This window comes from Camelus ferus, chromosome 23 (assembly GCF_009834535.1).
Source record: "Camelus ferus isolate YT-003-E chromosome 23, BCGSAC_Cfer_1.0, whole genome shotgun sequence".
In the NCBI taxonomy this organism is placed as follows: Eukaryota; Metazoa; Chordata; class Mammalia; order Artiodactyla; family Camelidae; genus Camelus; species Camelus ferus.
In genome coordinates, this window is record NC_045718.1 from 21815152 (window position 1) to 21830031 (window position 14880).

The 14880-nt window shown below is 36.2% G+C and overlaps 1 protein-coding gene across 4 annotated transcripts in view; it reads left to right on the forward strand.

Annotated features, from left to right (window-relative positions):
* RPS6KC1 (ribosomal protein S6 kinase C1) overlaps nucleotides 1–14880 on the forward strand; it is a 142702-nt gene that overhangs the window by 100484 nt on the left and 27338 nt on the right. For all 4 annotated transcript variants that reach the window (XM_006193290.3, XM_014566511.2, XM_014566512.2 and 1 more), the window contains 3 exons: nucleotides 3305–3352; nucleotides 4554–4686; nucleotides 13029–14624. In XM_006193290.3, coding sequence (XP_006193352.1) covers nucleotides 3305–3352; nucleotides 4554–4686; nucleotides 13029–14624 — 1777 coding nt within the window. The remainder of the gene's footprint in view (nucleotides 1–3304; nucleotides 3353–4553; nucleotides 4687–13028; nucleotides 14625–14880) is intronic.

Sequence of the window (14880 nt, forward strand, 5' to 3'; positions counted from 1 at the left end):
TTTTTGGATGTTTCTCACCGTACTTTTGGTTGTTGCCTTATATACCCTCAATATTCCAGCTATGTATGTACAGACATAAATAGTATAGTTTAGCAGTTAAAGAGGAAGAACCCTGGAGCCAGATCACTAGGATTTAAATTTCACCTCCAGCGCATCTTAGCTTTGTGAGCATAGGCAGGTTAACCATTTTATGTTTGTTTCCTCATCTGTAAAATTGGTTAATAAAAGTATACCTACCTCATTGGATTGTTGAATGCATTGTGTGATTTAATTTTTTAAACCCCATCACAGTGCCTGGTATAAAGTAAGCATCCCAGTGGGGTACGTTCTCATGTCTTTAGCTGTTATTTTTATGGAGAATGCTCAAATACTGTACATCTTTAGTCCTGACTTATTTTCTAAGCTCCATTCCCATATTGCTATCTACCTTCAAAAAAAACTTTTACACCTGAATTCATTCACATATGTTTGTTTATTGAACACTTACATATGGGAGATGAATAGATTATGTATTGGAGGAAGTATAGTTTCTGCCCTGTATTAGTTTTCTATTGTTGCATTACAAATTACCACAAACTTAGTGGCGTAAAACAACTAAATTTATTATGTCAAAGTTCTTTGGATCAGAGATCTGACATGGGTTGCACTGGGCTAAAATCAAGGTGCTGGCAGGTTGCATTCCTTGTTGGAATCTCTGGGGGCATATCCACTTTCAAGCTCATCCAGGTTGTTGGCTGAACTCTTTCCCTTTCGGTTGTAGGACTGGTTGCTGACTCTCGGGTAGGGGTTAGTCTTTGTTCCTAGAAGCTGCCTGCTCCTTCTCGTGTTTACTGTGAGCTCCTAGAAGGCTGTCGCCAGTGCTTACACGTGGGCCTCTAAATCTAAGAGCCAGCAACCGCAAGTCCCGCTCATACGTTGAATCCCTCTGATTTCCCCTTCTGCCATATCATTTTTATACTTTCCACTTCTGGCCAGAGACAGTTCTCTAAGGGTTCATGTGATTTGGCTGAGCCCAGTCAGATAATCCAAGGTAATATGTTTTAAGGTCTGTACCCTAATTACATCTGCAGAGTCCTTTTTGCCAGTCACACAACATATTCACAAGTTCTAGAGATTAAGGCATGAACATCTTTGGCGACCATTGTTCTGCTTACAGCATGCTGATAAAAAGCTTGAAATCTGGTTAGGATATAGACAAGGGACCAAATAAAACCAAATTGAAGGTGCTGGTACTGTATACAGTGGGAGAACAAAGGAAGAAAAGAGTTGATGACATTTGAGCTGAATATGGAAAGATGAGTACTTATTTGGTAAGTGGCTGGGTGAACATTTCAGGGGCAAGAAGCAATAATAGTGAGAGCAGTAATAATAACAACTGGCTATACCAAGTGCTTTTAAAGCTTATCTTGCTGAAATTCTCACCAATGGTATATATTATTATCATCTATCAGTATAGCTTCTACAGATGAGGCTTCAATGTCTTCATATTTAGAGTAGGAATGGTAAAATTAGCTTACTGGGTAACTGAAAGAATTAACAATGATTACACTTAACTAAAGCATAGCGCATAGTAAAACACTTAAAACGTGGTAGGTGAAGGAGTAAAGAGCAGATAAGAGAAATAGTTAGGAGGTAAAATTGACTGGACTTGGTCACTGGTTATGAAGGTTGGGGGCAGGGAAGATTTCACAGTGACTTAGGGAGCTTTGTGCTTTGTGGGGGTTACATGAGTGGTGGTGTTATTCAGTACTGTAAGAGGGAAACAGGATTTTGTTTAGTTTTTAGGGGGGATGGGAAGAGGAAGAGATCAGTTTTGGAGTTACATGTAGAAATATTCAATTGAAATTAAATGGAGTTTAATAGTATAGGTCATGCCCTCAGAAGAGGGGTCAAAGATGAAGTTGTCACTATTACTTCAAAAACTTTTTTGAGGGGAAGGTAATTAGGTTTATTTATTTACTTATTTTTAGAGGATGTGCTGGGAATTAAACCCGGGACCTCATGCATGCTAAGCATGCACTCTACCACTTGAGCTGTACCCTCCCCACCATCAGGCCTTAAATTGGTTCCTTATCTCAGCTCCTCTGTTTCTTCTCCACATTCTTTTATTTTCCCAAGCTTGACATCTTCTTTCACCTTTGACTCCCTACTCTCTGGAGGGCGAGGGGAAAAAAAGCCCTGTTGACAGTGTTTGCAGATTCCTGTGGTGTAAATTCTCCCTCCACGGCCCACCCGTTTCAGACTGTGGCTGCTTTTGTGCTACTGCGGCAGAACTGAGTAGCTGCACCAGAGACCACGTGGGCCTGCAAAGCCTAAAATATTTACTGTCTGCTGCATCCTTACAGAAGAGGTTTGCCAGCCTCTGCTATAGTGTCTCCAAAATGATAAAAGTTTAACATAATATAAAATATGTAATATAAATATTAAATATATTTATTAAATATAAACTATAAATATAAATATGAGAGGATAATTCCCTCTCTGTTCACTCCTTTTATCAAGTGGAGTAGTGAGGGAGTGGGTAGTTTGAGGGGCAATATGTGAGATGATGGGCGGTCTTGACGTCCTTTTTTGTATATATGCCTTTTGTCTGAATGAGAGAAGTGACATGATATAGCTTATGTTTTAAAAAGAAAACCCTGGCTGCTATTTTGAGAGCAGACCATAAGGCAGCAAAGACAGAAACAGGGAAATGTGTTGGGAGGACATTGTTATAATCCAGGTAAATCTTTGTTTCATTCAGGGTAATAGCTGTGGAAGCTGTGAGGTGAGTTTAGATTCTGGCTACATTTTAAAGATAAAGCTGGCAGGCTTTGCTGATGGAAAGAGAGGAGGTAAGGATGAGTCCAGGGTGGAGAAGCAGTACCTAAAAGGTGCCTTGGGTCAGAGCCTGAGTTATTGAAATCACCTTGTAGCAAACTGCTATATTAGAGGTTTTAGGAAGAAAACTGAGACTTCAGTTTTTGTAAAAAAATTTTTTTACTTCTTCTTAACTATGTATATTTCATGAGGAAAAAATTTTTTTCTAAAATAGTTTTTTCCTTTTAAGAAATATATTTTAAATCTAGGAAAACATAGTAGTGTTTTAAAAATATGACCATTTTTTGAAAGGAAACCCTCTTTAGATAAGACTATTTTAATCCTGTGATTTGGTGATTTAAAAAAAAAAAGTCTATTCAGAAATTAACAATTTTGGCAGAATCAATTTCTACACTTCCCCCCAAACCTTTAAATAATTTAAAGAAGTTATGAGTTAATGTTTCCTTGTATTGTAAATAAATTATTTCTCATGTCTTTTATGTAGGTTTTACTTGTAATGGACACAAGGACAGAACAGACATTCATTTTAAAAGTGAGTAGAATTTGTATGTTTAATGAATTTAGAAATTTATTTTCAAATTGCGCTTCTGAAAGAAAATACTTAATTTTTTTCTGGGTGTTTGAATGTTCTTTTATGTTTGCAGTGATCTGTTTATTTTGCTTTGTATCCTTGCATACAGTTGATGAATACACTATAGGATACATTTAAAAAGAGTCGTAGGTTATAGAGTATGGAGGAAATAATTAGGATAAGTTGTAGGCTCATTTCACGCAGTTTAAATGTATAGTGTGTAATTTAAATACATTTTGCATAATTTATGAAAACCACACACAGTCATACCTTTGATTATGATTATAGTTTGTAAAAGCTGAAATTTCGCCTTAAAGTCTTTATCATGGGTCTTTGAGGAAGTATTATCTATATCCCTGGCCCTGTCTTTTATCTAAATTCAATTTTGATTCTCTATATAACTCATTTTTTAATTAAATGAATAAGGGAAGAATACCCCCTTAATTTTGTAATTTCAAAGTCATATTTGAAGTGGACCATGATTCCATAATCTAAAAATATCCTAATTTAAGCATTTCCACAGCATCCAGAATTAATGATTTCAGATTAGTTTTGTATTTTTCTGATACTATTTTTTTTACATATAAGCTTGGCAGTAGGTCACATTGACATATACTGAAATAAATTTCTAGTTATGAGTATACTCTATCCCTGGCATTTCCCCAGATTTTTAAACCGTATGACACCAGAAACTATACACACCTTGTTCCTTTGGAGAAAGCTTAAAATGATCTTTATGCTTTTTTGGAATGGAATTCTGTGATTGCCTGTTTAATCCAGGCATACCTTTTGTGTCTCAGATTTGAATTGATCTTGCAATGTCTACTGCTTTAAACATACACGTAAGTAAAATAAAACTTAAGAAAAGGTCATAGAGAAATAGCTGTGTGTCATCCTGATGACTTAGTCTGAGAGCATCTCTAATAAAAACACTGACCCACGTAATTGATTTTAATGGCAGCTTTGTGGCATCTTCCGTTCTCTGGATTCACGCCAGATGCCATCAGCAGAGCCTCCAGGGACTGAGGGGCATAGAGCAGCAGATGAGTGGTTTCTCTGAAGCCCAGAGTAACTCAGATAGATTAGTTTGGTTGATAAACACAGAGCACAGCAGGCTCCAAAGGCAACTGAGGGTACCGCTGACCTTTTCGTTCTCTGTCAGGGTCTGAGGAAGAGCAGTGAATACAGCAGGAACAGAAAGACCATCATCCCCCGCCGTGTGCCCAACATGGTGTGTCTGCACAAGTACATCATTTCTGAGGAGTCGGTGTTTCTTGTGCTGCAGCACGCGGAAGGTTGGTTTGTAGTTGAAATTGTTTATGGAGTAAAGAATGTCACCTACTTAGCTTTTTAAGTTTCTATATAGTGTCCTTACTTCTGTCATCACTTGAGTGGATAAAAGCATATGAAACACATGTAAGAAACTGTCTCCTTATTCCTCTGCTCTCCTCCCTACTTTGAGCTGTGCGGGAAAACGAAAGCCCAGGTGAGCAGCAGATTTCATTTGAACTATAGCCACATTCTTAGATATACTTCATTTACTTACTCTTAGAATTAGTCTAGTATGTTGAGAACTTTAATATGAATGTGTGCTAAGAGAACTAGGTTTTATTTTAGGGATTTAATTTTGTTCTCGTTCTCTGCCGAAAAGACGCATTAATGTTAGATGACTAAAATGAAAAGCATCCCCTGAAGAATTAATTACCTCCTTTTTTAGAAGGTGCAGGTATTTGTTTAACGTTTGACATTACCTAGTTCTTCTGATCTCGGTTTTTACGAATACAGCCATTGGCATCGCATATGGGTACAAAGCCGAGGCACAGTGCCTTGCCTTCAAACTATTTATGAAATTTCAGCTTTTAATAAAGGGAACAGGTGGCAAAAAAAAAAAATACTGTGTTTTGGTTTGTTTTTACCCTTTAATATCTGAATTTAAATAGTCTTTCGTTTGCAATTAACACAGCATATAAATATAAACCTGCGTAATAAATATTGCCTTTTGGCTTTTGAGAGGTGTTCTTAAAATAGTAAAAAAATATTTTCCATGTTTCATGAAGCTGTTTTTATTTTTCATTACTGAGCATAAAGAACTATTGTGCTTTACTAATAGGCATAACATTTGAATTTAATGCATTTTCCCAGGAAAATGAGTCATTGCTTTGTGAAATGAGGTTTCTTATGATAACTAATGTAAGATTTTTGACGGGGGCAATAAACTATTAATATTGTTTATTATGAAGTACAGCACAAGATAACTACAGATGGAGGGAAGACCTCCATATGTAGTATTTAATAGGAAATTCAGAAGGGGCTCCGTGGTCTCTCAGGTATTAAGAGAGTTAATTGCGTGTGTGAATTGGATAACTAATTCACCTTTGTTCAGACATTATAGACAGCTTTTATCTGAGGATACCAGTGCATTACAGACATTATTGAATTAGAGGTCATGTCATCTGATAGCGAAATACAGCCACCCCTGGTGTGGAACAAAATAACTTGCGTAGTAATAATCCATAATAATTTAGAACAAGGTCAGGAGGATGAATGTAATTATAGTCAATATTCTATTACCCAGTGTGGATTATTCATGCTGGAGATTATCTGTGGCAAATTTTCAATCCTAGTTTACCTCTGCTGTTGGCAGCTTCCTCTTCCTGTTCTTCCTCTTCCTTCTCCAAGTACTTCTTTGTTTTTTCTTGTGTCATCTTCTCACCTTCTTTTATACTCCCTAAAGCTGATATTTCAACTGGTTTTGCTTTATTACTATAGAAAATCTTTATAATCTGCCTTAAAGCTATAATTATGTGGCTTTCAAATTTTTCACTGTTTTAGACTATCTTTACCAAGTCTTTTTCCCTTTATTGTTGACCATGCCTGCCTTTGAATGGTCACATGACCACAGAATTATTTTCCTTGATTATTTAAAATGGGGGAGGGGGCAGGAATCTCTTGACTGTTCATTTCAGGTGTTTATTGTTTAATTTTAAGGAGACTTTACAATACAGAGGTATTAAATTATAATGCAAATAGAGACTCTGGATTCATTTAATATTCTTAGTTTGTTGTGGAGAGTCAAACAGAAAAACAAAAACGTGATAATATTGGCTAATAATAAGGACTATACCGATCTTTAACATAGAGAGATTTAATTGAGAATGACTAGGGGATTACTTTAGATTAGTCAGTCAAGGAAGCACACTCTAAGAAGGTGATATTTAAGAGGACTTCTGAATGACAAAAGAACCCTTTGGATGTAAGGGGAAGCACATTTCAGGTATAGGGATCAGTATAAGAAATCAAAGGCAACAACAAACTTGGAATGTTGGGTGAAAAAGAAAGGAGATGGTTCAGTTGCAGTCTAGTAGGTGATGGCAGTAGTGATATATGAGGCTATTGGAGAAGCAGGTAGATAGCTTTGTACAGCAAGGTAAGGACTTTGGCTTTTATTCAAGTTCATTGGGAGACCATTGGGCATTTTAAGCAGTGACAAGGTCTGATTTACATTTTAAGAAGGTCACTCTGTTGTATGTGGAATGGATTACAGAAGGGCAAGAAGGGAAGCAGTGAGAAGGCTAATAAAGTAGTCTAAGCAAGAGATGATGATGGCATGGTCTTCTGGGTTAGTCAGTGGGACCTGTGATGGATTTGTGGTTAGGGAGGGAAGAATCTAGGGTAATTTCTTGGATTTGGCATAAGCAGTTAAGTGAACTGGATGATGGACAATGTGTTATCTTTTGCATGTCAGTGGTCCTTTCTTTGTTATGTCCATGAATTAGGAGGTTGTGCATATACCATAAAAACATCTGTTTCATATATGTGAATAGCTATTACTAAAAAAGTAAACATTGAACAATTGTTTTCTCCATAATATGAATGCTTGAATATTTATGATTTGGGCTTTAACTTTCCTTTGCTTACAGAACTATTCATGATTCACATGAGCCTCTTGGACTCATTTTCTTTCCATTTTTAATTCACTCAGAAATATATTGAGCATTTTCTGGGATACAGGCTTAGTTCTCATATGGCAGTAAACAAAAGAGAGAAAGACTCTGCCCACATGGAGCTTACAATATAGAGGCAGAATAGACAATAAGCAAATAGCTAAGTAAATGTGAGGGAATGCCAGAAGGGTGGATTGCGGGTTGCTATTGTTTGAAGACTGGTCACGTTATTTAGAAGGGAACATTTGGCCAGTGACCTGAAGGAAATGAGAGAGGGAACAAATGTGGACATGTGAGGAAAGAGTATTTTGGTAAAAGAGAACAGGTATATAATCCTGGAGGCAAGAATGTATTTGCTGTACAAGAAACAGCAAGGTCTGCGTGCCTGGAGCAGAATGGAAGAGTGGCAGGAAATGAGCTTAGAGAAGTGGGGAGGCAGGCGGGCAGATCCTGTGTGGTCTTATAGGCCACTTTAAGAACATGGTTTTTATTCTTAATAGATAGCAAGTCATTGGGGAATATTGAGCAGAGGAGTGAAAGTGATCACCCTGCTTGCTTGGTGGAAAGTAGAATACAGGAGGGCAAAGGCAACAGCAGGGAGACCAGTTCAGAGTTTGTTGCAGCAATCCATGTGAAATGGATGGTGGCTTGGACAAAGTGTTAGTGGTGGAGGTAGTGAGATTCTGAATCTGTTTTGAAGGTAGAACTGACATGATTCTGCCTTGTATGATTCTATGGTTTTGGGCTCAAATAACTGAAAGAATGATTTTCATTTACTAAGATGAGGAAAGCTGTAAGTCTAGGAGTAGATTTAGAGGGAAAAATCAGATTTGGTGTTGGACATGACAGTTTCAGATGCTTATTAAATTTCCAGGTAATGCTGATTAGGCAGTTATATATGTCAGACCAGATTTTAGGAGAGAGATTTAAAACATTTATTGTTTCTGTTAATGGATTACTTATTTTAACTCTTGTTTGGAAAAGAAAAGGTGAGAAAAATGAATGTATTCAGTCAAGGCCATGTGTGTTAAAACTTTCAGCTCCTAAGATTGGGGATTATGTCATATTCATCATATAAATCCCAGCATTTAGAGGAATGCTGGTACATAGAAGGTGCTCAGTATATAATTGTTTAATACTGAATAAGAAAAGATGAATGACTGGTTTATAGGAAAATGATTGGAAAAGCCTTCGAGCATGGACACATCAAATAGTGGGGGGTGGGAAAGAGTTTCTTCCCAAGTTACTTGGGAACCCAAGGGGTAAAATGATTCTTTTTATTAACCTAGGTTTTTAAAAAATTATAACACTAATATATAAGGAAATAAATTCAAACCAGATGGAAGTATATAAAGTAAAAATAAAAATTCTTCCTCCTTATTCACTTTAATGCCCATTTCTCTTCTCTAGAAATAGAGGGAAATTTTCCAGAAATTTCCTATGCATATAAACATATTCTACTCCCTCCTTACCTGTCTGATTTTTAAAACCATAAATGGATTTCACATATTGTTCTGTAGCTTGCTTTTCCCCCTCATCCTAGCACTGTACTTCGGACACCTTTCCTTATCATATATACAGGTGTCCATTAAGGAAGGCGGTACAGTGTAGTGATTAAAAACAGGGATCGTAGGGCTAGACTACTGGCTGTTAGCTCGAAGGTTGGCTCACAATTTACTAGTTGTGTGACCTTGGCCAAGTTACTTAACTTTCCTGTGCTTGTTTCCTTATCTGTAAAATAGGGATAATAATAATTACCTTATTAACTATGTAATTAACAATAATAGTTACATAGGGTTGATGTGAGGATTAAATAGTTGACATATGTAAAGCAGTTATAATAGTACCTGGTACATGGGAAACACTGTGGTAAGTATTTGCAAATACTATTTATTTATTTTTTAAATAGATAAAGTATTTGTGCAGATTTACCGTAACTGATTTAAGTACTCCCCTATCATTTGGTGTTTGAATTGTTTCCAGTACTTTCCCCTTTATGTCTTTGTGCATTTTTTTTGTTTCATTTTTAGGTATTTTTCTATTTATATTTTGTGATTTAGGCTATTTCATAAAGTGCCAACAGTTACATTAAAATTTTTATCTAATAAAAAGAATGGAAATTAAACAAGATGTTATATTTGATTAATCAAATTGGTAAACTTGCTAATATCTGATATAGGCAAGATGCTGTGAGGATGGCACTAATACACATTGTAGGAGTGGACTCTGATCAACTTTTTTGTAAAGCAGTTTAATGGCACTGTCAGAAGCATTAAGGATATTCATGCTTCTTGGTCTAGTTACTTTCATTTCTGGTCTTCTGTCCTGATAAAATAATCAGAGACGTTAAGAATTTGTAAGTACAACATTGTAAACTGACTATAACTCAATAAAATAAAATTTAAAAAAGTATTTGTAAGTAAAGATATTATTTTAATTCTAATAGTAAAAGATTAGAAACAACTTAAATATTCAACAGTAGAAGAGCATTTAAATGCATCATAATATCTATCACATGGATATGCTTACAGTCATTCAAGTTCATATTCTCATGAAATTAGAAAATATTTATGATAACATGTTAATTGTGAATAAAAAGTCTGAAAATAAATGTACTAATGGTTAATAGTGTTTATGGGTGATTTATAGATTCCAGATTTTTTTGCTCTTCTCCTTGTCTTTTTCCACATTTAAAAAAATTTTACAATAAAACTGTATTTGTTTTACAATAAGAAGAAAGTATGACCAAAAAATAAGGACGCTTTTAGTGTGTATAAATTTCCTTGAAAGGTTTTCAAAAAATTTGTAAAGATGTCATCTTTTTATAACTTAATTTAATAAATATTTATTTAATTCCTGTTATTTTACACGTTAGACAGAATCCTCTCCTTGCAGTTATGAAGACCCTGCAGTCTGATAAAGGAGATAATGAAAGAATAAAAGTAATATTAAAGTGAAGTAGAATGTTGTAAATGTCACAAGAGGGATGAAGTGATATAAAGGCTTCTGAAAAAGATAGGAAATGTATTCAATGAGGAGGTGTAAAAAAATTGGTAAAAGAAAACAAATTCTGAAGGCCTTTAAGAATGGGTAGGATTTTGACCTGCAGATATTGGGGAAACTAACAGGAAAGAAAATTCTAAGTGGTCGGTATAGTTTGAGCAAAAGCCCAGCATGGGTAATATGTGGAAAAATTCTATTCAGATGAAATGTGTGGTGAGTTGAGGGAGAGTACCGTATCATGGGTTGATACTGTATTACTGTATAGGAGTTAGTACATCATTCAGTAGGTGAAGGGAATTTGGGTTCTTGAATGGAGAAATGACATGATAAGATCTGTGCATTTTAAAATAGATTAACTGGGCAGCAATTAGTATGATAGATGATACAAGAAGGACTCAAAGTAGGGTCTAGTTGTACCTATAACATTATTCCAAGAAACAGAGTGGTCAAAGGAATTAAAAGAAGAAGATGACTGTGGGAAACATTGTGGGTAGATCTTACAAGATTTGGAAACTTGTCAGTTGTAGGAAGAACACGGTAGAAAAATTAGTCCAAGTTTGGTCTAAAGCTTTTGTGCTCGGAAGTCAGAAAGAGGGAGTGATTTGGGGGGTAAAAATAAAGAATTTAAGCACATTCAATTTCAGATTTAAACAGCTTATCCAGGTTGAATTGGTCTAAGAATGAATGCATCTTTTCTTAGAACTTTACTAGGTACTGTTTCTTGCTGATGCCTAAAACTTTACAGCTACAGATGGTGTCTACTTTGTGATGGCGTATCTCATTCTGATGCATTATCATTTGAGTTAACAATCAGTGAGTGAATGCCTGTCATGTCCTGCACTGTACAGGCAGTAGATACATAAAGATGAAAAGATTTGGTCCTGTCCTCACAGTAGTCACCGTCTAGGAGAACTGAAAACAATATGTATCATTTTATTTGGATTGCATACAAGAGTCTCAGCTTCAGGGCAGGCATTATTGTTAGTGTGCCACAGTGGAGGTATTTGTGATACGAAGAGTGTGGTTATTGTCAAAAGAATAAAAAAAAATATAGAATCAATGCAAAGCTTCTTTTGTGTGTGAGTGAGTGAATTTCAAAGCCATATAATGAATCCTTAAACTTTAGTTTGAATATGGGGAAATATGAAACACTGATTATAATTTAGTGAGGACAGAAAGTTAGCTAAGAAGAAACAAGAAGGAAAAGTTAAACACTACAATGTTCTATACTACTAATTAGTATCAAAATGGGATAAGACTACTGTTCTACTGCATCCATAGACTGGTAGAAGGAGATGTCTGAGTATCCTAGGATTAATATTATGACATCTGTGCTTGATAGCATTTACTCTGTGCTGGGCACAGTATTGGGTTCTTCTAAATAAAGTGAAATGCCAAGTAGAAAGATCTTTGGGATGCTTTCATTGACCTTTTTACACATATAATTGACTGTCAGTGGTTATTTCCCCTTAGATTTAGTTACCCTTAGTATATGATGTTTAATAACAAAATTTAAAATGTGCTAAAAAAATGCCTTCTCCATATTAGTAGAGGGTTTTATTTTTAACACATTATTTCCTATTTTTAGAAGCTATAATTATATCTTCATAAAGTATGCTTCCACAATTACGGTTTTTAAGATTTCTGGATCAAATTTAACAGTCCTTTCTTTTTGTAATACTGTCTCTAGTCAGTAGAGCTTTGGTGGGTTTTTGCTACTTACAGTTCATTTATTCAAAGATTCTAATTACCAAGAGAGGTTGAGATTTTAATGGTTGAAACAAAACAAAGGAAAAATAAGGTGAAATAACTACCTAACAAGTATTGCTGGTAAAACATTGGATTATTTCATGTCTATTTGATTTTCGTGATTCCTGTGAAATTGATTTTTATGATTTTAGTTTTTATAGGTTTCTGATATATATCAGAATCAGAATTGCAATACCTTGCCTTATTAATGGCAGCCCAGTTAATCTTCCTCAATTGCTTTTCTAGGTCTTATACTACACATGATATGTATGGGAAATATTATTAATATGTCATTATATTTATAGTGGCATAATGGCATATCAGATACCAAATCTCTCCTCTAATCCTAGACTAGGCATTTTCAAAATGGAATAATATTGTTAACTCCCTGCCCACCCCCCCACCACTCCCCACTGTAGTATACAATTTTAAGTAGCATTTTTATGTATTTCCACTTGACCAAGGGGCCATGCTTGAAAAAATTAATAAACAGATCAGAACATAGTGAACTGTTTGTAGAATAAATTATATTTAACTTTAAAGTAGAATTTTAGCTGTGAAATTTCGTGTTAGTATTTGTTATAACCAGTTTTTCTTCAAAGGAAGGAATAGGCTATCATTTTACAAGTAATTGCTATTAGGAGATATGCTTGAAACTACTCAACCAGTCAGCAATAATAAAAAGACATTTTATTTTATTCAGTTTTTTTTCATTGCAAAAATTTTATTTAGACTCTGTTGTTGTGAATCCCAAATCCAAGCTCGACTATTTTTCAAGAAGACATTTTATTAAAATGCTTCTTACAGCATGCTTGACCTTAATGGGTATCATTGGCTTGCTTTTGATTATTAGAATACTTTTTGTTTTTCCGATGGCCTTAGTAAGTAACCATTCATTTGGGGTTCTCAATTTTTTTTCCCTTGGTTGTGTTTATTCACAGGTGGCAAACTCTGGTCATATATCAGTAAGTTTCTGAACAGAAGTCCTGAAGAAAGCTTTGACATTGAGGAAGTGAAAAAATCTACACTTACTAAAGTTCAGCTGCAACAGCCCGCTTCCAGTCCTCAGGACAGCAGCAGCTTTGAATCCAGAGGAAGTGATGGGGGAGCCATGCTTCAAGTTCTGCCTCTAAAGACGAGTCTTACTCCAAGCTCTCAAGATGATAGCAATCAAGATGATGATGGCCAAGATAGCTCTCCAAAGTGGCCGGATTCTGGCTCAAGTTCAGAAGAAGAATGTACTACTAGTTATTTAACATTATGCAATGAGTACGGGCAAGAAAAGATAGAACCAGGGTCTTTGAATGAGGAGCCTTTTGTGAAGACAGAAGGGAATGATGTTGATACCAAAGCTAGGGAAAGCTTCCCAGCACAGCCTGCTGCTGACAGGGACAGCCCCAGCGCACAGCTGATAGCTCACGAGCTGAAGTTCTTTCCTGGAGAAGATGACCTAGAAGCAGTCAGTTCTCCAAGAACATCAGATTCTCTCAGTAGATCTAAAAACAGCCCCATGGAATTCTTTAGGATAGACAGTAAGGACAGCACTAGTGAAGTCCTAGGACTTGATTTTGGAGAAAAATTGTATAGTCTAAAGTCAGAATCTTTGAAACCATTTTTCACTCTTTCAGATGGAGACAGCACACCCAGGAGTTTTAGTCCCAGTAAAAGCAAGGTAGAGTTCATGTCTCAGGACACCATTAGCAGGGGCTCTGATGACTCGGTCCCAGTTATTTCCTTTAAAGATGCTGCTTTTGATGATGTCAGCGGTACTGATGAAGGAAGACCCGATCTTCTTGTAAATCTTCCTGGGGAACTGGAGCCAATGAAAGATGGTGCAGCGGTGGGACCTACGAAGTTCACACAGACTAATCTAGGCATGATAGAAAGTAAACTATTGGAAACGCCCGATGTTCTGTGCCTCAGGCTTAGTACTGAACAGTGCCAAGCTCGTGAAGAAGGCGCCACAGAGGAACTGAGTGATCCCTCTCGGCCTAAATCCCATAGTATAGCAGAGAAACACTATGCACAGGGGGATCTTGGGATGTTATTTGTAGCAGCTGTTGATCACAGTAATATAGGAGACATGTCTTTGTTACACAGTTCAGATCCCAAGTTTCAAGGACTTGGCGTGGTTGAGTCGGCAGTAACCGCAAACAACACTGAAGAAAGCTTACTCTGTATTTCTGACCCGCTCTCAGGTGCTGATGAATGTCGAGTAAACACAGACACTTTAAAAACTGAAGAAGTATTGCTGTTTACAGATCAAACTGATGATTTGGCTAAAGAGGAACCCACTGTATTTCAGAGAGACTCTAAGACTACGGGAGAGAGTGGGTTAGCACTAGAAGGAGACAAGGAAATACATCAGATTTTTGAGGACCTTGATAAAAAATTAGCACTGAACTCCAGGTTTTACATCCCAGAGGGCTGCATTCAAAGATGGGCAGCTGAAATGGTGGTAGCCCTTGATGCTTTACATAGAGAGGGGATTGTGTGCCGCGATTTGAACCCAAACAACATCTTATTGAATGATAGAGGTCAGGAACTTTTGCAAATGCATTTCTTTTTATTCGCTGTTGCTTCCAATTAACTGAGTAGGCGTTTTATCTTGTAATTAGTATCTTCATTTCCTGTCTAGAGCTTCATTATCAGTGCAGCAAATTCACCCCCAGTAATAGCTTCTAGTACTTAATGATGCCATTATTCTTAATGATACTGTTTTTAGCTACAAAAGGAGTAATTACAGTTCACTTCTGCAGAAAATGGAAGAGAAAAATGTTTTGATTTCTCCTG